This window comes from Dromiciops gliroides, chromosome 2 (genome assembly GCF_019393635.1).
Source record: "Dromiciops gliroides isolate mDroGli1 chromosome 2, mDroGli1.pri, whole genome shotgun sequence".
Taxonomy (NCBI): domain Eukaryota; kingdom Metazoa; phylum Chordata; class Mammalia; order Microbiotheria; family Microbiotheriidae; genus Dromiciops; species Dromiciops gliroides.
Genome location: NC_057862.1, coordinates 259,118,717 through 259,141,777, shown reverse-complemented (window position 1 = coordinate 259,141,777; position 23,061 = coordinate 259,118,717). Strand labels below are relative to the sequence as shown.

General features: G+C 41.8%; 1 protein-coding gene and 1 pseudogene across 1 annotated transcript in view; both read left to right on the top strand.

Annotated features, from left to right (window-relative positions):
* The window catches only part of ZFYVE26 (zinc finger FYVE-type containing 26), an 83,679-nt gene extending 75,859 nt beyond the window's left edge, over positions 1–7,820 (top strand). Inside the window, exons 40-42 of the mRNA XM_043986386.1 lie at positions 577–759; positions 2,776–2,820; positions 5,597–7,820. Of these exons, the coding sequence (XP_043842321.1) occupies positions 577–759; positions 2,776–2,820; positions 5,597–5,800 (432 nt within the window). The 3' untranslated portion in view covers positions 5,801–7,820. The remainder of the gene's footprint in view (positions 1–576; positions 760–2,775; positions 2,821–5,596) is intronic.
* An 835-nt stretch (positions 7,821–8,655) lies between these two features.
* LOC122738674 lies at positions 8,656–9,880 on the top strand (annotated as a pseudogene).
* The last annotated feature ends 13,181 nt before the right edge of the window (positions 9,881–23,061 follow it).

The window sequence follows — 23,061 nt, the reverse complement described above, 5'->3', positions numbered from 1 at the left end:
CCTAATTATATTGTCATCTAACCTAATTATGCTAACATCTTTTCTTCAAGAGCTTCCTATCACAGGAGAAGCATAGTTATGTTTGTAGTGCCTTGTCTGAGCAGAAGCAGAAAAACTCCCTTGGTGGAGATAACTATATAGGTACCTGGTACCTGAGACAGCAGTAGCTAAAGGTTACCTTCTGAGGAGAGATAGTGATTCATGGAGACTAAGTGAAGTGGTTGTGGCTTGAGAATTCTCTTAGTAACCCTGGGAAGAAGGCAAGGCATTCCTTTTAAGTTCTGAACTTGGGGTACATGTAGAATTTTAGGGAGATGCTGCCTTAAATGCCTGCTTACCTACCAGGGTGCACATATTTTAATTAGTATTTTTAAAACATAAGATCCACACCTGGTGCTTGTCCTTGGACTTGTAGTCATAACATGTAACCAGTCAAGACCCTTTAAATCATGTTCTAGGGAGCCCCTTTGTTATAGCTTCAGTGTTTACAAAGCACTTCTTGGAATCAGTGATTCCCCCTCCTATTGTTCATGTCCTCTGACATCCCAAACCCTTTACTCCCATTTTCTGTCCTAGGACTTCAAGCTGGATGCTCCTGCTACTTACTGTAAAGCTGCCCAGCAACTGGTGAAAAGAGAGAAATACAGTGAGATACGCCAACTGCTCAAGTGTGTGAATGAGTCTGGTGTGGCAGCCAAGAGCGATGGTGACACTATCCTCCTTAGTTGCCTGGAGAAATTTGGGAGTATCCCATCCCAGGTAGCATTCTCCCATTTCACGATACAACATCCGACTCTCTTATTCTTTACTTTCTGCTCCCTTTGGATGCTCTTAATGTCCTTGAGGATGCTCTTGTTTCCCTAACCCCTTTACATTGATGGCCTTCCTATAATAGGACCCCTCCATGTAAAAACTGCTAGTGTAGCACCTAAGTAGAAATGGGATACCATTAGTTGCTCTCCTCTTGGAAACAAAATTCTACTATTCTTATACCTTGGCAGTTTTCCTTTTTTTTTTTTTTTAAGCTCTGGAAGAAGCCTCAAATCTCTGTACCTACTTTTGGATTACCCCTGGAGATGCCCTTGGAACAAAAGAATAGTTTTGCTGAATCCCTGTGGTTCTAGAGGGGAAAAGCATCCCAGCAGGACGCCTTCATGAAGAAGTGGCTACTTTAGTATGACTTTGTAAACAGTCATTTTTTGTTTTTGTTTTTGTTCTTTTGGTGAGGCAGTTGGGGTTAAGTGACTTGCCCAGGGTCACACAGCTAGTAAGTGTTAAATGTCCGAGGCTGGATTTGAACTCAGGTCCTCTTGACTTCAGGGCCAGTGCTCTATCCACTGTGCCACCTAGCTGCCCCAACAGTCATTTTTATAACCACAGGATATTCTTTTCAAAACCAGTAGGGATTTATTTTGTGATAAATCCTGAGACAACATAGTATAATCAGAAAGACCTGGGCTCAGGTCCTGCCTCTGACCCATTCCTGCTCTGTGGTCCTGAGCAAGTCTTGGTGTTCCATATAGCTCAGAAAGGTACAGACGAATTACCAGTCTGCATCAGTGGAGAGAATTTCCATAATGGGGAGCTGGAGGGCAGCTATGTGGCGCAATGGATAAAGCACTGGCCCTGGATTCAGGAGGACCTAAGTTCAAATCCGGCCTCAGAGACTTGACACTTACTAGCTGTGTGACCCTGGGCTAGTCACTTCACCCTCATTGCCCTGAAAAAAAAAAGATTATACATACTAGAGAGCTGCTCACATTGATGAAATTATAGATTTGCTAAAAAGTCTAGTCATGCATCACAGCAAGAGCTCAAAACTTCTGGATGGATCAGGCTGGTCCATCTTCTGGTCTAGAGAATAGTAAATTAATCTGTTTTACTGCTTCTTTTGTCCTGGTGTCCTAGAAGAGCACAAATGGTGTTTTGATTTCATCCTCGGTGACTGATTGACCTTACACAAGGCAAGGCAGCAGGACAGTGCTCTCTTAAGCACTGGGACCATGCTCCAGTGAAGAAACGGGGCCTTCCTTGAGCCTTAAATTGGGCATTCTCTAAAGCAATTCCATTTAGTAGTCTTTGAGCATGGTTGTTAATCTTTAAGTTAGTCAAGGCCTACCATTCTTTTTTTTTTGGTGGGGCAATGGGGGTTAAGTGACTTGCCCAGGGTCACACAGCTGGTAAGTGTCAAGTGTCTGAGGCTGGATTTGAACTCAGGTACTCCTGAATCCAGGGCGATGTTTTATCCACTGTGCCACCTGGCCGCCCCCTCTTTTTTTTTTTTAACTTAATTGACAGACATTGTTTAAAGGATTTTTTCCATATTGATCTTCCTGTTGGGTTAAAAAGATTACCATTTCAATTCATGAAGATTAAGTACATTTTTCTTAGGAACCATTCCTTCTTCCTGTATCTCCTAACTTCCTCAGAATTGATGTTATCAATTAATTCTCTTTTAGTTACTCCTTAAAACTGAATCTGAGGGGGCAGCTAGGTGGCGCAGTGGGTAAAGCACCAGCCTTGGATTCAGGAGTACCCGGGTTCAAATCCAGCCTCAGACACTTGACACTTACTAGCTGTGTGACCCTGGGCAAGTCACTTAACCCCCATTGCCCCGCCAAAAACAAAAAACAAAAAACAAAAAAAACCTGAATCTGAGCTAGAAAAGAAGACCTAGGAAGGCATTCCCAATCCTAGCACCAGAGTTGCTTAGCCGAAAAGGAAACAAACACTCTTCTTCCTCCTCCCTTATGCTATCTATATTTTCCTCCACAGGAGTTGGATGGCCTAATCCAGGCAATACATAGTGATGACAACAAGGTGAGCAGAAACTCTCAGACTCCCCAAATCCCTCTAGATGGAATCATTTTTAAACAGGAGTTCTTTGAATATCTTGCTTCAGTTGATTAGAAGTTCTTTAGGCCCAGTGTTGTCTTCTTTGCATGATAGGATCATAGATTTAGAGGCAGGAAGAACCTTAACCACCCAGTCCAGCCCTGGAGAAACTGATAGTGAAAGAGAAGTTCATAGACTTGCCCAAGGTCACCCAGGTAGAACATAGCAGAGTCAGGATTTAAACCCAGGTAGGTCCTCTGATTGCAGATGATCTTGTAGGGCTTACCCCTACTGTATGTATCTCCTTGTCACCCCCCCCCCCCTCGTTTAGCTCTATTACTTAAGTAGTGGTAGATTAGTAATAATGACTGGGGAGGAAGACTATTTCGCTCTATGGGACCGCCTTATTCTGCCCCATCCCCAAAACAAATAGACCTCAAGACTCTCCAAGCTATTCCTAATCTTGCTTTTGGTATTGAGACCTATTTCTGTAGAGCCTTCTTCAGTCACTCGATCAACCAATTGAATCTGGTTCCAGAAAGCTTCCTGTGCTTTCTTACTAATAATCAAGGGTATCTTCTTAGGTGCTAAAGAAAACTCCCTGCCTTGATCCATTGCTCAACACATTCTGGTAACTCCTCATTCCCCGAAAGCATTTGGGGAAGAGCATGGAATAGTCAGAAATTATTGGATTTTTTTTTCTCCTTGCCTTGATCCGTGTGATGTGGGTGCCTATTTGTCTAGGTAGCAGAGAACTCTTATTACTAATGAGGCCTTTGTGGCCACTAAGGAACTAAGCCAGGATTTATCCTTCTTTGGCCTCATGCAGCACAACCATTTTGTCTTGCTTTATCCATGGATCCCTTGTGAGCAAAATTGGTGTTCTAAGAGCTGCCTCCTGACCTCACACACTGTGATCAGGATGCTGTTACAAGTAATTTATGGAATATTTTCCTGCCAAAGAATGCTCAGTATTCCCTCATTACTCCCTTAACATCCTGGTGAAATAAAGAAGAGTGGCATTCTAACTTACTTTACTAAGTTGTGTAGAGCTGGAGGTGGTTGTTGTGTACGTGGCAGATGATCTTCCCACAGTCTAGAATGGCCCAGTGGCAAAGCCAGGACCAGGACTTCACTGTGCTGACTTTCTTTCTGGTAGACTTCACTCCCTACCTCCCAGTTCTATAGGTATTACACAGGTTCTCGATAGCGCCATTGGAGGCATACACCATGGCAGATTTAAATTATAAATCTGGATAACATTCTTAGTTCTTGATCATGGTTCTTCCATCAAGCCTTAAAATATAATTTCCTCATGAAAAGAGGCAGTGTGATCATTGGAACGTACTGAATACTCAGATAGCAATGACCATAGGCAGCTGGGAGCCAGACTTTGTAGGAAAATGCCCCTTTTTTCTTGGGAATTTTACTTGTATTGCTTTAATATATGGGTTGTTTTTTTATCTTTTTGTTTTTTTGGTGAGGCAGTTGGGGTTAAGTGACTTGCCCAGGGTCACACAACTAGTAAGTGTTATGTGTCTGAGGCCAGATTTGAACTCAGGTTCTCCTGATTCCAGGGCCAGTGCTCTATCCACTGTGCCACCTAGCTGCCCCTAATATATGTTTAAAGTATTTTGACATTGACAGATAGTAATGATGTGATTCTAGAAGACCACTCATGGGTTGAGTCATTGGCATTTCAAAGGAAGAGGGTAGATCTAGTAACCTCTTGGGGTTACTAGTAGATCTAGTAGTACTTCTAGAGGTCAAGACTGAGGTCAATCATTTCTGTTGTACAAATCAGCTGAATGTTAGAAGACGGAAAGTTGGTGGATGGGGCTTTTGACATTGCCAGAAAGAGAAGGGTCTCCTTCTGACTTTGAGAAGAAGTGACTGTCCTATAGAATGGCCCTGGATAAAGATGTTGCCTCCCATGGAGCTGCATGGTCACTAGAGAGGCTAATTTTAGAGCTAGCAAGGCAGTGCTGTCATCCTAATAAATGACTGGGTCATTGCCAACCAGGTGGGTGGAGGCAAAGGAAAGGGATTAAACTCTGGGTGATCTAGAAGCTGTGTTAGCCAGACTTCTGTACACTATGTTGTAACTGTTAAGTTGGAATTAGAAACTCGGAACTTATTCTTTCCTGTCTCTTTAGTTTCTTCATAAAAGTTCCTTTTCAAAATCTGACTTTTTCTTTTAGAAAGACTCAGTAATGGGGGCAGCTAGGTGGTGCAGTGGATAGAGCACTGGCCCTGGAGTCAGGAGGACCTGAGTTCAAATCTGGCCTCAGACACTTAACACTTACTAGCTGTGTGACCCTGGGCAAGTCACTTAACCCCCGTTGCCTCACTAAAAAAAATTTAAAATTTAAAATTTAAAAAAAAAAAAGAAAGACTGACTCAGTAACCCAAAGTAGGTTTTTCCCATAAGTCAGACAGTATGGAGAAAGCAGATCATTATGCTATGGTGGCCAGCCCTCAAGGTCTAGGAAGTGACCCCTAAGCAGTAAGGCTGGTAAGAATGCAGGCCAAGGGGCCAGTGTGATTGAGAAGGGATGGTGCCAGTGACCATGCCAAGTCCAGTCTGAGGTGGCCTTGTGGCACTGGTCTAGAGACATAAATAACCTTGGAGAGAGGATTGGGGCAGTTTTGGACACCAGAGCTTCTTCCTGTCTGCAAGAACAATAAACCAAACTTGCCACTGATCCCCTGTTCTTACTAATGGACTGCCTTTTCTCCCTCCTGTACACATGACTCCAAGGTTCTGGCCTACCTGATGTGCAGCAAGCTGCGTTCTGCCTATCTGATAGCCGTGAAGCAAGAGCACTCCCGGGCCACAGACCTCGTCCGGCAGGTGCAACAGGCGGCCCAGAGCAGCGGGGACGAAGTGGTCCAGGATATCTGTGCTCAGTGGCTTCTCACCTCCCGCAGCAGGTGTCCCCATGGCTTCAGTTCTAGAAAGTGACTGCTGGGCAGGGCAGCCCCAGGAAATTCAGCAGCAAGAAACAGTAGCCTTGCTTTGTACCTCTTCTCAAAGTACGGCTCTGACGTGGCTCTGTCCCCAGTTTTAAATGAGTGGAGTTGAAAGCCCACTTGCCTCTTCACAAAGGACAGGTCTCTTCACACAAGTGCCATGTGTCTGTGAGTGTGGGTGTGTGTGTCCTGATGGCCACTTCTTTCTACCTCACATTGTAAGAAAGAGAGAGAGAGTGTGTGTGTGTGTGTGTGTGTGTGTGTGTGTGTTTTGTGTGTTTGTGTGTGCAGGTGCACGCACGCCCAGGCTTTTTTGAACTAAACTCTCTTCCATTGAGAAGAGGCACTTTAATTTTGTCTTTTTGCCAATTTTGAAACTCTCCTTGTATGCTTTAGTTCTTAACCCAGTACATTCTGTTTCTATGTGGTCCCCTTGGTGCAGAAATGTTTTTGTATTGTATTATCTCAGCTGGAATGATTTTACAGAGGATTGCAAAGCACTGCAAGAAAGTTTACTCTGCTTCCCTTCCGGTCCTTCTGTGAGATTCACAGACTTTATTTTGAGGATCATGTTTATTGTGAAATAAAAGTGATTTTTTTCCATAGGATGCTCTTCTCTCATGAGCACACGTTGTTAACAGGAGGCTTTGGAAGTTCATTGAGTAGGAAAAGGCTTCTTATGGTTCTTGGATCCAAGAATTGTGGCAGTGAATGTCTGTAACCAGACATGCCAACTCATGTGCCTGACAGTCCGTGATGTGGGTGGGAAGTACATATTGCTGCTAGGTCAGCATACTAGAAAGGAAATGAACCCTTTTCACTCAGTCTGAAAGCACAGTACTGCCTTTCACCAATCAGGGATTACCCAGTTCTAAGGAAGGAAGGAATTCCCAGGCCTTAGTGAGTTCCACAAATTAGGACACCTTTACAGCAAGGATGATTAGGTAAGAGAACACCATTCCCCTTAGGCTAGAAGAAGAAAAGCAATGGCCTAGTATTGGCCGTCTACTTTGACCAAATAGAGCAATGTTTCATTGTTGGTTCCAGAAAATGCAGTTTTTCACCTTCAGATGGGGTTAGGGAACCGTGTGGACTGCCGTCTCCCTTTCACCTCCTGTTTCCAGGCACCTCTTCAAGGCCAAGGCATGGAGTACTCTGACCATTAGGGAGGTTGCCTGTTCCTTCCCTAGGTTGTGACGGTGAAAATAGTCAAGTAGTTGTAAACAGAAGAATGTATTTCTTCTCGAACCTGTATGGGGAGAAGGAGGAAGAAAAGAAAAAAGATAGGGAAAAGTCCCTCAGTACAAAGCTGCTGCTCTTTTTTTATGTTAGATTCCAAATAAAAATGTGGCTCCATTAAGTAGAGCCTTGTGGTACTTACTGATTTAAGTCTAAAAATGGCCAATCAGTCAAGACCATCCATCCTCCACTCTAGGAGAGGTTCCTGGCCAACTGGAACTTAATCTAGTCAGTCATCTCATTTGATGCAGAGGAGAGTGCAGGTGATGCTCCACGCTCGTGTGGATGTGGTGCTCAGAGGATGCTTGTGTGTTCCTTCTGAACCACCTTTTAGAAGTTAAACTAACATCTGCTTTGGTTGTCTTTCAGACAGATGGCTTCTGTCTAGTTATAAATCCAGAGGAAACGTTAGACCCACTTTGGGGAAGGCTTAGAATACGAGCAACTTTTCCTTCTCTTTGTCAGATAATGAACTCTTCCCATGGGGCCACTGGCACATCCCTTTAAAGATGTTCTCATCCTCTTCAAATTCTTTCCTCTTTGCACTGAACCGTATGCACTTTACACTAATGGGTTACAAATTTTACGGCCCAATCCTGGGTTTTAAACTTACATTGTACCCCTCTCATGACTAATTACACCAGATAGTGGGTGGCCCAATATGCGAAAGGGCTAAAGATTTTTGGGCATGATGCTGGCATCTCCAGGGAGAAAGTACATTCTCACATGTTGTGTTTTTACAAACTAATTACAATAAAGTGTCTGCCATACAAGCTCTTATGTCTCTGAAATGTCTTTCTGCTCTCATATTCTTCTACTTCCCATATTCCCCCCTTATAATGTATGCATGAAGGAGAAGGTGAAGTGACCTCTGCCTCTCAAACCATCATTAAATAATTCTTATAGAATGTTAGATGCAGAAGGAGAATCAGGAATCACTTCCTCCAACCTCAGCAGGTGGGGAAACAAACCCAGAGTTACTAAGCTAGTAGTCATTGATGGAGCCAGTTCTATGCCAATATTCTTTCCCCTGTACCATTGTGCCTACTGTGCTTAATACCAATCCAATTATGATTATACCCAGGTGATGTGCCAGCTCCACACTGCCACTTTCAGCCATCTCCCCCAAGCTGGGACCAAAACTCAGGTAGCCCAAGGACAGCTTCTGTAGCTGGCTGGATGCCAGCTTCCTGAAGGTTGTCAACTCTGCTATAGAGTCTGGATTTGTTTCCAGTGTTCAAGATTTTGCTAAGAAGCTTATAGAGGCTGGTGCATGCTCACAAATCTTGATAGATTAGCTTAAGTTCTTTGATAAGCTTCAAAAATGCAAAGATGGTGAACAGAAAAAGAAAACAGACACATCACAAATGACTGCAGAATCAAACTGCATTGTGTTGTTACAGACTGCTCAAGACCAGAGTAATAAAGAGAAGCATGCATATGGAATAAGGTAGTATTAACCTGTAGATGCAATATATCAACCTAGTCCCTTGGAGCCAGTGATCCACTCACTGCCTACTCAGACTGCCTTACCTTCAAAACTGCTCAGTTATATAGCAGCGAATATTAGTTCTAAGATGCTGATAATTCCAACAAAGCACATCTGTAATGTACTTAATAGATTCCTCTAGATCTGCTTCAGTCTTGACGTATGAAAGTTCAGGGAATAGTTTTGAACACCCCAATACCACAGATTCCCTTATTCCATGTCTAATAGAACAAGTGATGCTGACCTCTGACTCCCATGATGGCTGAGATAATAATGGAGAGTCTGGTTCTGTCAAAAAGCAAAAGATTATCATCATTTATCTCTAATTCAAGATTAGGCTAGGAACTGATCTTCGCAACATTTATTCTCCAGTGAAAATCGATTTGGGAAATGTATGCTGACTTTTGTCACCCGTCTGGATTTGTTTGTAAGCATCAGTAATCAAAAGGACCAAAAAGTACAGGTCATACAATACAATGGTGCCCATAAGCCTTCCATGCAGGAAGGATAGGAACTGTTCCTAAAAAAGATTTACAATTCCATTTTGGGTGAGATCTTTTGGGACAATTGCACACTGCCCATGGAAAATGAAGAGAATGCAGAGCCAGTGTCAGAAGGTCCTGTGCTTTGGGCATCCAAAAACTAATGTTTGTAACAGAACAGGTTTCCCATCACTTTTTTCAGTTTTTTTATGCCAATTTGCTTTAGCAAGAGAATTCAGTACAATACATATGCAGAAGTCAAATTCTTGGGGCTATCTATTGTCATACTGGATATAGGTCAAGGTTGTGTCTCATCTAGATTATGATGAGTCTTATATTCTCAATGTTCCCAGTGGATATGGAAGGTCTATTCTCTTGTGTCTTCAGTGAAGCTGGGAAGAGATTATAATATTAACTACTCCAAGACCAGCTATAGCACAAACATCCTCCACACAAAACCTTTCTATGGGGGCAAGAAGCACCAGATCACAGCTGAAAATTTCCCTCCAAATTACAAGAAATCTAGCTCAATTGAAGGAGTGGGATGCTGTCATATACACAAAATATGCAGCAGGGGAGAACACAGTCTTTATAGATAAGAAGAAGATGCCTATGATCAAAAAAGTAAAAAAACAAGAAGACCAGAATGAATACAAGTTATGCTACTTCTGGAAGGATGTCACAACTTAAAAATCAAAGATACTGATGTAGCAACAACATCAAAAGAAAAAAGACTAAAAGAGCTGAAACTCAAGAGAGGAAGGAATAAGTCCAATGGGAAACCAGATTATTCTGTGAAGATGGAGAGTTTGGGGCCTATGATGAACCATTGCTGGAACAACTTGGTGCCAGTGAGCATTAGGCTTCAAATGAGCAAGTGGTGTTTGTCTCAAAAGTCTTAAGGGCCTGGGGCAACCAGGTGGCACAGTGGATAAGGCACTGGCCCTGGATTCAGTAGTACCTGAGTTCAAATCTGGCCTCAGACACTTGACACTTACTAGCTGTGTGACCCTGGGCAAGTCACTTAACCCCCATTGCCTTGCAAAAAAAAAACCCCCAAACCAAAAAAACTATGCATACCCTTTGACTCAGCAGTACCACTGCCAGGTCTGTATTCCAAGGAGATCAAGGAAAAAAGAAAAGGACCTATATATATATATATATATATATTTTTTTTAGTGAGGCAATTGGGGTTAAGTGACTTGCCCAGGGTCACACAGCTAGTAAGTGTCAAGTGTCTGAGGCCGGATTTGAACTCAGGTACTCCTGACTCCAAGGCCGGTGCTTTACCACTGCGCCATCTAGCTGCCCCATATATTTTTAAATTATTTATAACAGGGGGCAGCTAGGTGGTACAGTGGATAAAGCACTGGCATTGCATTCAGGAGTACCTGAGTTCAAATCTGGCCTCGGACACTTGACACTTACTAGCTGTGTGACCTTGGGCAAGTCACTTAACCCTCATTGCCCCCCTATATATATATATATATATATATATATATATACAGCTCTTTTTGTGGTGACAAAAAGTTGGAAGTTGAGGGTGATGCCCATTAATTGGGGATTCACTGATCAAGTTGTATATGAATGTAAGAAATGAAGAGCAGGAAGATTTCAGAAAAACATGGGAAGACTTACATGAACTGATGATGAGTGAAGTGAGCAGAACCAGGAGAACATTGTACACAGTAACAGCAATATTGTATGATTATCAACTGTGAATGACTTAGCTGTTCTCAGCAATACAATGATCTAAGACAGTAAGGGCTTATGATGAGAAATACTATCTACCACCAGAAAAAGAACTGATGAAGTCTGAATGCAGATTGAAGCATACTTTTTAAAACTATTTATTTTTGGTCTGCATTTTCTTTTACAACATGGCAAACTTGGAAATGTTATGTGTGATCTATATCAAATCACTTGCTTTCTTGAGAAGGAGAGATGGGAGGGAGAAAGGTAGAGAATTTGGAACTCAAAAAAATTTTAAACGAATGTTAAAATTTTTTTTGTTTTACATGTAATTGAGAAAAAAATTAAATGTTAAGAAGGCCCTTTTTAAAAAAATTACCGGGGTAGCTAGGTGGCACAGTGGATAGAGCACTGGCCCTGGAGTCAGGAGGACCTGAGTTCAAATCCGGTGTCAGACATTTGACACTTACTAGCTGTGTGACCTTGGGCAAGTCACTTAACCCCAATTGCCTCACCCCCCCCCAAAAAATACCATAACTGCTTAATAAGATCATAGGATTTTGAGCTAGAAGAACTCTTAGAAACCATTTTCTCTAATCCTCACAAGTTTATAGAGTACAGAAACTGAGGCCTCCAGAGAGATTAAAGTCCATCATTTCACAGTAAATTCTCTGACTCCTACTCCACTACACCATAAAAGCAGACCTTGAAAAACAATTCACATAGAGTCATTGACAATTAAAATCCACCAGAAGCTCATCTAACTAATCTGGAAGGCAATTTAAAATTATGCTAAGAGGGTGACTAAGGGGGCAGCTAGGTGGCACAGTGGATAAAGCACTGACCTTGGATTCAGGAGGAACTGAGTTCAAATCTGACCTCAGACACTTGACACTTACTAGCTGTGTGACCCTGGGCAAGTCACTTAACCCTCATTGCCCCACAAAAAAAAAAAAGGAGGTGACCAAAATGCCTGTACCCTTTGACACAGAAATTTCACTGTTCAATGCCCATATAACTGCATATGGATACCCATATAAATGCCCATATACAACAAAATAACCATAGCAGCATTTTTGGTAATAATAAAGAACTAGAAATGAAGTAGATGCCTTTTGATTGGAGAATGACTAAACACATTTTAGTCCATGAATGCAATAGAGCATCATGGCACCATATGAAACAGGAAGAGCTCAGAGTAGTTTGGGAAGTGATAACATAGTAAGTAAGCAGAAGCTGGAAGACAGTGCACACAAGTGCCACAACCGTGTGAATGGAAAGAACACCAGCAACAGAAAAAGAAACTGTTGTACAATTAAACTTGGTCCCAAAGACAGGATAAGAAAATGCCGAGGAGGAAGAATGAAGGTGAAATAATGCACATCCTGTCACACTGGGCTGATGTATTGTATTGTCTAGCTGTCGCTTCTCCCCCTGTTTTTTTTTTTTAATTACTATGAAGAAATGATTCTCTAGAGAGGGGAGATGAGGTAGGTATATTTGGAAATGAAGGTAATGTAAAAACAGAAGCTATCTATCCATCTTTTAAAATTCATCAGAGGGGAGGAAGATAGAGAGACACAAAAGCTGAATCTAGGTCAGACATCTCCTGATGCTTAGAAACTTGAGAAACTTGGAGGTAACATAAGATCTTGTTTGGACGTCTATCATGCTCCCCACAGCATCGGTTCCAAACCATTTCTTCTTTCAAGTCCCTTCCATCATTCCTCCCTCTCAGCAAAGGTCTCATCTCATGATTCACAGAAAAGCTTGAGGCTATCTGCAAATTCTCTTTTCCTCCATTTTAAATTTGCAAAATGCTTCAAACTCCAGCTCAGTCCCTGAGAAAGCAGATACCCCTCTTCTCAGTGCCAGCTCCCCTCCTTATATCCTTAATTCCATCCCAGGAGGCTGCTCAATGCTCACTCCTCACTGGCTCTCCAGGACACCTCTGTCAAAGTTTTCCTACCTATCTAAAAAAAATCCTCAATTTCCTTTGCTGTTTCCAGTCATTCCTAAAGCACAACTCTAACCTTGACCCCCTCCTCAAAAATTTCCCATGGCTCCCTATTGCCTCAGGATAAAAAGCAAACTCTTCTGGCATTGAACCCCCCCTCCCCCGCCCCATGATCTGCCTTCAGCCTACCATTTGCCATTTGTTATTCATTACACGTGACTCCCTCCCCTCACTCCATAACCAGCTAAACTCTACTGTTTGTTCCTGTTACACGATGTTCTATCCCCTGTCTTCATGCCTCTGTATAGGCCGTCTGTCCATGATTGCAATTCACCCCTACCTCACTTCCACCCCTTAGGATCCCTAAGCTCCCCTTGAAGCTCTGCTCAAATGCCTTTCCTAATTATACTCCTGCTAGGACCTTTTCCCACCAGACACACACACACACACACACACACACACACTACTCAGTGTTTACTTTGCACATATTTTGTATTTAGTCCCCCAGGTAAATGTAACCTCCTTGAGAATTGGTACTATTTTGTCTTTGCCTTTTTAATCACAATGCCCACCACATAATAGGTGCTTGCTTGCTTGATGTTCCCTGTTCATGAATGTACTTTGGGAATCTGTCCTGGAGTCCTGGACCTTCATATATCTTCTCTCTCTCTCTCTCTCTCTCTCTCTCTCTCTATCTCTGTGTCTTCTCTTTCTTGGTCACTCTCTCCATACTCTCAGAGATCTGATCAGCTTCTACAGGTCCAACTATCACACTTATGTAGGCCTCATCTATTCCCTGACCTCCAAAAGTTCAGTTCCAACTGCCTCTTAGACATCCCCATTCAATTTACATCTTAAACACTTGTCCAAAACTCATTATCTTGCTCCAAAATCATTTCCCCACCCAACTGCCCTTTTTCTCTGAAGGACATTCATTTTTAATTTTTTTTTTAATTTAATGAGGCAATTGGGGTCAAGTGACTTGCCCAGGGTCACACAGCTAGCTAGTGTGTGTTAAGTGTCTGAGGCGGGATCCGAACTCAGGTACTCCTGACTCCAGGGCCGGTGCTCTATCTACTGCGCCACCTAGCTGCCCCTCTGAAGGACATTCATACAGGTTCACAACCTAGATTGACTCTTCTCAATCAGTCCTATCCAATCAGTTGCCAAGTCTTATGGTTTTTTTTTACCTTCGCAATAATAACAGCCTAATATTTATAAAGGTTTTTAAGGTTTGTAGAGGTCTTTATAAATACTATCTCATTTTATCTTCATAACAACCCTGGAAGGTAGGTGCGATTATTATCCTCATTTTGTAGATGAAGAAACTGAGGCAGAAAGATGTCAAGTGACTTACCCTAGATCCCACAACTAGGAAGCATCTGAGGCAAGATTCAAATTCAGGTCTTGACTCCAGGTCCCTCTATCTACTGTGCCACTTAGTTTAGCACTTACTTGTTTTCAAATACTTTTCAGGTATTTTTTTATTCCTGTCTCCCTAACCAGCCTATAAACTTCTTGAGGACAGATTACAAATTATACCTTTTCCTCTCCTGTATCCCTCAAAGCATCCAACATGATGCTAAATGCAAATTACTCAAACTCCCTCATTTCCCATTCTCCACACCTCACAATCTCTCCAAGTCTTCATCCCTGCATTTTCTGTTGCTCCAGTCTCAGAATATGAGGTAGTTTTTTGCTCAGGGCTAATTCTTCACTAAAACCTTAATCCTATTGCCTTCCATCCCCATATCTCTCATTTTCAATCTATCTACTGGCTCCATCCCCACTGCCTAAACACATGCTCAGGTCTCCTCTATAGTGCAATGGATATAGTAGTTGAGCCTGGAGCCAAGATCTGAGTTCAAATTTTATCTCAGACACTTATGTGACCCTGAGCAGATTACTTAACCTCTGTCTTCTTCATTTTCCTCAGTTGTATGATAATAGCATCTACCTCAAAGAACTGTTTTGTGAATTAAATGAAACCTTTGTAAAGCACTTAGCATAGTGCCCAGCACTTCAATGCTTAATATCTACCCCCTTCCCCTTTTCCTTCTAAAAAAAATTCCCTTGATACATCCATACCATCAAGTTGTAAATTATATAAATGTTTCACACATATATAAATATATCATTATATGACATATAGCAATACCTCTCTTCCTCTTAACTCAGATACTTTTTTTTATTATTCTTGGTTTTGGGGGGGGGGGGGTTAAGTGACTTGCCCAGGGTAACACAGCTAGTAAGTGTCAAGTGTCTGAGGCTGAATTTGAACTCAGGTCCTCCTGAATCCAGGGCCAGTGCTCTATCCATTGCGCCACCTAGCTGCCCCTGATTAATATTTTTGATAACTATTTCAATACAATTTATTTTGTAATCCTACAAAAAACATTGTGCTTTATTTCCCCACATTCTTTCTCATGGACTTATTGTGGAGACTTTTGTGGAGGGAGGGCAAAGAAAGAGGCTATTTTTCCATTCCTCACTTCTCTACCAGAAAGAGTTAATGGTGGTAAGCAGGAAAAACCCATGGCAAGCTATCTCCATGTAAAGATAATGGAATGTGATAGATGAGATTTGGCAGATACTCAGGAGCCCACCTGAGTGGATTACTGGCTGATTTGACTGGATTAGTAATTGACTAGATTCTAAGCACATCTGGCTGGTACTTGAGAGTACTTAAGAAAACATGGTTCAGGGGCAGCTAGGTGGCACAGTGGATAGAGCACCGGCCCTGGAGTCAGGAGTACCTGAGTTCAAATCTGGCCTCAGACACTTAACACTTACTGGCTGTGTGACCCTGGGCAAGTCACTTAACCCCAATTGCCTCACTAAAATAAAACAAAACAAAAAAACATGGTTCTCAGAATCTAAAAAAACTTTGAACTTCCGGCCCAGTCAACCAACCATCTTGAAGAACCTCCCATTTCTGAGAGGGGACAGGAAGGAGGAAGGGGAGCCTGTTCAGAGAATGCTGCCTCTTTGGGTTCCTGACTTCACCATGGTGGCGGGAGAGGACGAGACAGAGGAGTTGAGAAAAGATAGGATTGCCAGGTTGTAGGAATTCTGTTCTCAATCTTTCTCTTCTTTTACTATCTTTCAATAAACCCTTAAAAACCTAAACTTGTTTTATCAGTGATGTTAGTCAGTTTCCCCCAAAACTGGGGGAACAGATTAGGACCCACATTTAGAATTTTAAATTACACATCCATTTGCCAAAGTCCCCTGAGAAAAGAATAGACCTTGAGTTGCTGGGCATGTTCTTTTTCCTTTTCTGAGCACAAGTCAGAGACTCGAGTATTTGAGAATGGCCTTCCTCTTTTCCAAGATATGGCAGCAGCTGGGGCACTGATAGGGTTCCTGAAGTAGTGAACAAGTCTATCCCTGTGACCCAAGAGGAGAGATTTCAAGGATTTTACCAGCCTTAGGAGCTACCTCTTCTCCAAGGTGATCCCAAGTTGATGACTTTCCAAAACATTAAGAGAACTTCAATTTGAGAATGAGGCATCAGTCCCTTAGGGTGAGATTTCCTCAACAGTGAGTTTGGGGAGGCCAAGATGGCCCTGGGGATCTGGAGTGATGTCAAATTGAACTCAGGGCATCAAGAGTTTGCCAACCCTCCCTACTATTATTTCTCATTTTTTTCACTTAATAGGTTTTTATTTTTCCCCAGTTACATATAAAGATAGTTTTCAACATTCATTTTTGTAAGATTGTGAGTTCCAAAGTTTTCTTCCTCCTTCCCTTCCCTCTCCCCTCCCCAAGACAGCAAACAATCTGATATAGGATATACAGTACAGTCATGTTAAACATATTTCCACATTAGTCATGTTGGGAGACAAGAATCAGAACAAAAGGGAAGAATCATGAGAAAGAAAAACAAAAGACAAAGTGAAAATATGCCCTTTGGGCATAGTTCCTAATTGTTCTCCAGAACAGTTGAATCAGTTCAGAACTCTACCAACAATGCATCAGTATTCCAATTTTCCCACATTTTCTCCAACATTTATCACTATGGCTTCTAATTACCTGGACTGTGCAGGTCCATAGGCAGGGAAGGCTTGTCTGGCAGCATTGCAAAGGGTGTTTACCATCAAGGAGGGAATGTTGGTTAAAATAGGAGCATCAACCTAGAGCTGGATGAAACATCAAGAGGCCATCTAGTCTAATCCCTTCATTTTACCTTAAGTAACTTGCTCAAGGTAACCCAGGTAAGGGGAGGAAAAGAGGGAATTAGCATTTATATAGCACCTACTATGTTCCAGGCACTGTGCTAAGTACTTTTTTTTTTTTAACAAATATTATCTCCTTTGATCCTCACAATAACCCTGGGAAGTAGGTGCTATTATTATCCCCATTTTACAGATGAGAAAATTGAGTCAAATAGAGGTTAAGTGACTTGCCAAGGGTCACACGTGTACTAAATGTCTGAGGCTGGATTTGAACTCAGATCTTCCTGACTTCAGGCCCAGCTCTCTATCAAATGGTCTACCTAGCTGCCTCCTAATAGTGTCAGATGTAGGATTTAAAGTCAGGTTCTCTAATTCTAGAGCTAGAACTTTCTCTACTATACCATGCTGCCCTCTGTACCTATTCTTGGGGTTGTCTGAATTCTTTGAACTTTATAGATTTTTTATATAGGAGTATAGGAATAGGGGCGGCTAGGTGGCACAGTGGATGGAGCACCGGCCCTGGAGTCAGGAGTACCTGAGTTCAAATCCGGCCTCAGACACTTGACACTTGCTAGCTGTGTGACCTTGGGCAAGTCACTTAACCCCAATTGCCTCACTTAAAAAAAAAAGAGTATAGGAATAAACTGTTTGGGGCTTTGCTGTTGTTGTTTTTCAGCTGTTTTTCAATCACGTTTGACTCTTTGCGACCTCATTTTGGGTTTTCTTGGCAAAGATACTTGAGTGGTTTGCCATTTTCTTCCTTAGCTTATTTTGCTGATGAGGAAACTGAGGCAGACAAAGTTAAGTGACTCACCCAGGGTCACACAGTAAGTATCTGGTTTTGAACCCTGGTTTTTCTGACTCCAGACCCTGCACTCTGTCCATTATACTTAAAGATCCTACTTTTCTAAATAGAGGACTGATATCTCACAGTGAAGGACTCTGAACACAAATATGCAAGTGCACTTGGTAGAGGCAATAAGAACTGGCCGATAAGCTTAGCCCTTACGAGTCTGCACCACTTTACCTGACACAAATCCCCATGTAGACTTTAGGTCATGTGCAGATATTTCTGGTCTGCTTACCACACAAAGATAAGACTTTTTGATTGGTTATTGAGCCAGAATTGAGAAGGCATTCAAAAGATAATATTAACCAATCAAAACAAGTCTGTCTTTCTTTCTTTCTTCCTTCCTTCCTTCCTTTCTTTCTTTTTTTTTTTTTTGAGTGAGGAAGGAAAGAAGGAACATTGTAAACCCCTGGGTAGAGAGAAAGGTCTCAAGTGTTGAGCTCATCAGGGCCACCAACCATGTGGCCCATAAAATCATGGCCATGCCATTGCTTCTTTCTCTGTTGTATCTATTCTTTCCTGCTCTTAGGTGATGGAATATTCGTGTAGGCTTTAATTTAGTGAGCTTCAAAGGTGAAAAGAGCAAGTCACTGAAAGTCTATGAGCTGGAGTATATGCTAGATTTTATAGACTGCTGAGCAAAGTCTCCAGAAACCACCTTGACCTAACATGGAAGTGGATTCAAAGCCACTAGGAGGTAGCTACAGTGGCTTATCCATTGATTATGCCACATTCAGTAATAAATTTCAAGGGCAAATGTTAGGTAAAATTTTTTTTAAGTTTGAGCCCACCTTCTCCCATGGAAAAAGGTCCTATAAGCCATTGTATGCCTTGGGTTCATTAGGGATATGTTAGCACTTCTTTTTTTACTATGTATTTTGAGTAAATATTCCTTTGTATAAGCTCACTGATGTTAATTGGTTAAATGAAACCAAGGCACTAATCACAGTCAATTAACTGTGGCAACACAGTAGTCAGTTAATAAATATTTATTAAGCACTTATTATGTGCAAAGTATTGTGCTAAGCACTGGAGATGCAAAGAGGAAAAAGACAGTTCCTGCCCTCAACAAGTTCACAATCTGAAGTGGTGAGACAGCAAGCAAATAATAAATATATACAAACATGCTATATACTATTGAGTGGGATGGGAAGTACACCCACTGACCCCTGTAATTGAGACTCGAGGAGAAAGGAGGCCAAAGCACTGATTTTATTTCTTTGGAAAGAAAGGTGTACCACACTCACTGGGACAACCAGGAGGTGTGACACACAGAGATTAGGAAATCAAGCAGTTTTTATACTCTTTACAGACATCTAATTTGAGCAAAATGTGGTAATTGGATTAATACCATATGTTCAGCAATAAATCTCTCTCCTGGGATGTTCAGCGATAAGCCTCTCTCTTGGGTCAGAGTGCCCCAACCTCAGGGGTTCAGCCATAGGTTATTTTGCAAAATTTCCTGTTTCAGCAACAATTTATCATATCTACATAATGTCTCAGTGCAGACCCTATGAAGCAATTTTTAAGTTGATATGCCTATATTTAGAAAGGGGGATAGAGAAATAGGGGGTTTTAAGGGGCTTTAAGACTTTGAGATCAGATCACTAGGCCGAAGGGGGGGGCACTTTCTATCTCAGTGGAGGGTCATATCCCTATGTCCCTCTCACTATACAGGACAAACAGGAAATAAATTGGAGAGAAGGCACTACATTGAAGAAGGGTTGGGAAAGGCTTCCTGTAGAAGATAAAAATTTATGCCTGTGTTCTTAATGGGGGGGGGGGGGAGAGGGAGGAAAAGAATTTGGAACACAAAGTTTTAAAAATGGACATTAAAATTGTTTTTACATGTAACTGGGGGGGGAAATAAAATTCTAAATAAAAATAAAATTTTAAAAAGGAAAATAAAATTTTAGTTGACACTTGAAGGAAGCCAAAGGAGGTGGGGCAAGGGATGGGGGGGGGGCGGGGGGGTGGTGGTGAGGAGGTGAAGCTAGGTGGTACAGTGAATAGAGTACTGGGCCTGAGATCAGGAAGACCTAAGTTCAGATAGATACTATGTGACCTTGAAAAGTCACTTTTTTTTTTTTTTAGTGAGGCAATTGGGGTTAAGTGACTTGCCCAGGGTCACACAGCTAGTAAGTATTAAGTGTCTGAGGCCGGATTTGAACTCAGGTACTCCTGACTCCAGGGCCGGTGCTCTATCCACTGCGCTTGGCAAGTCACTTAACCTTGTTTCTCTCAGTTTCCTCACCTATGCAATGAGTTGGAGAAGGAAATGACAAACTGCTCCAGTATCTGCCAAGAAAATCCCAAATCGGGTTATGAAGAGTCAGACACAGTTGAAACAACTGAACAACAATGCAAAAGGAAGCTAAGAGGTGGAAATGAGGAGGGAGAACATTCCAGGCATGGAAGATAGCCAGAGAAAATGCCTAGAGTCACCAGAATAGAGACTCAAGCCAATAGCATCACTCCCAACCCTTTAGTGGTTCCCTTAGAACCCAGAGGGGGAGATGTAGCCTTGCTTGAGGGCCAACATGTCAAACATTTCTGAGTGTTGCCATAACCAGATTAAAATGTAATTGGCTGAGTTCAAATCTGGCCTCAGATACTTGACACTTACTAGCTGTGCGACCCTGGGCAAGCCACTTAACCATCATTGCTCCGCAAAAATACAAAATCAAAAAATGTAATTGGGATCTTATGGTCATTCAAAACTGGTTTGCGTATTATGTCATTAAGACAAGCAACCATAAATACATAGATCAAATTCAGTTTCTTCAATTGAAGGTTTCAGCCAAGGATTTCTTCTAGTTGGGGGGTATAGGGGTAGTGGAGGTATATATATATATATATATATATATATATATATATATATATATATATATATATATATATATATATATATATATGTTTTGAAATCCCATTCTAATGTCTCTGTTGGGATCCGAGGTATTTCTATTTACTATTTTAAGGTCCTGTACTTAAGATGCAAAAGATGATCATAAGCCCTGGATTCAGGAGGACCTGAGTTCAAATCCAGCCTTGGACACTTGACACTTACTAGCTGTGTGACCCTGGGCAAGTCCCTTAACCTCTATTTGCCTCAGTTTCCTTAACTGAAAAATGGGTATAATAGTAGCTACCTCCCAAGGTTGTTGTGAGAATGAGATCATATTCATAGGGGATTTATCACAGTCTGCCACTTAGTAGGCACTATATGAATGTTTTTGTTGTTGAGTCATTTTTCAGTCCTGTCCAACTCTACATGACCCCTTTTGGGGATTTCTTGGCAAAGATACTAGAGTGGTTGACCATTTCTTTCCCCAGGTCATTTTATAGGTGAGGAAACTGAGGCAAAGTTAAGTGACTTACCCAGGGTCATATAGATATAAAGTATCTAAGGCCAGATTTGAACTTGGGTCTTCCTAACTCCAGGCCTAGCATTCTATGCACTGCACCACCTAGCTGCCCTGGATGTGAATGCTAGCTTATTATTATTATTATTATTATCATCTACACTAATGTACGGGCCTGGTCATGTCCCTCTCTCATTGAAAAACATTCAATGGCCTCTTATTGCCTCAATGATAAAATACAAACCTCTGACACTTAAAGGCCCCCTACAATCTGGCTATGTCCTACCTTTCTAGATTTATATAAGCTAACAACAACTAGTATTTATATAGAACTTTAAAGTTTGCAAAATGCTTTATGAATACATCATTTCATCCTCACAACAACCTTGTGAAGTAGGTTTTATTATCCTCATTTTATAGATAGAAAAAAACTGAGGCTAGGAGCAATTAATTGATTTACCCATGGTCACACAGCTTCTGTGTGAGGCAGGATTTGAACTCATCTTCCTGACACCAGGTCCAGCACTTGATCCACTGTGCCACCTCACTGTCCCTATTATTCTCTTTCATATCCAACCTAACCAGACTGCTAAGTTATTGCTGCCCTCTCCCTGCCCCCTTGTATTCATATAAGTCTCCTCCACATGCCTGAAATGCACTCACTCCTCATTTCCACCCATTGAAAGCCTTCCTTTTTCTTTCAAGACTCAACTAAGATTGGCATGTTTGGCCATCTCTTGGTGCTTGCTTGTGATTCCAACATGGTGTCACCATTGAAGGCTTTCTTTCCTTCCTCAAATGTTCTTAAAGCACTTTGTGTGAATCTCTCCTTTGTCTCTAGCACACTCTATTTTGCATTATGTTTTTTGTGTCTAATTCTTACCCTCTGCTATAGTTCCTTACCCCCTCCATATTACTTTTTAAAATCTTGTCCATATTTTATATGTGTTTATTTACAGTTGTATACTTATGTGCTTATGTACATGTTGTCTCCCCTCATAGAATGTAAGCAACTTTTCCTGTGGTCATACCAGCATCTGGAGAAGAAAGATCAACAGATTGGGCCATGACTCAGGGCTTCAAGATTTGCAGAGTGCTTTGGGCAAGTCTCTTCTGGAACTCCTACCTTGAGCTGAAGGTTGGCACTCTGTCTCATGGGAAGAAGACTGGCCTCTACTCCCTCGCCCAAGACATACTCTCACTGAACAGGCTTTGCTTTAAGCTGCACCACAAATGTGGAAATGATGGTTTATGTTTCCAAGTTCAATCTCTTCCAGAAGAAAACTGGGGAAAGGATGAGTAGTGTGGTTGGGAAATTGCGAAAGCGGACAACCTTGGTTTTCTAGAGGGTGGAGCTGTATAATGACATAGAATTCATCATCCCATATTATCACTGCTAGATGTAGGGTTCATCCTCCTGTGAGAAAGGTGGAACCCATCCAAGAGAGAAATTTCTCCATCCAATCAATAGCCTACCTGTGGTTCCTGAAGCTCCAAAACAAACATTTACCAGTAGTTAGTTGCATTTTGGTTTAAAGTACTTTTCTGTTTGGATTCTAGGTATTCAAAATATTGGTTTCTAGGTAAATTTCTTTCCCTGAAAAACTACCTACTTACATACCTCATGACATGCAGTCACATAACTTCAGAGAATCAAGGGAACTTGAAAGTCATCAAATATTCTCTCTCTAGAACTGTTCCTAGAGATACTCTTTTCTTTATGTGTTCTCTATTTTCTCTCTGCTCTTAGACTTTGTTTCCATTCTCTACCCTAATCCCAGAACTCCAAATGATAGCATTCTTTCCATCCAGGTCTGCCTGTGCTTTGTTCATCAGCTTTTCTCACTAGCTCTGCCTCCAACCCAAATGCTATTTTTCCCTTTCTCTTTTTCCTGTCCTCCCTTATCCCTACACAGCCCTGGCCCCAGCATACCTTGCCCCACTCAAATGTTCCTTGATCTGAGCAATTCATATCTGAGCAAAGCCATCACATGCTGATATAGC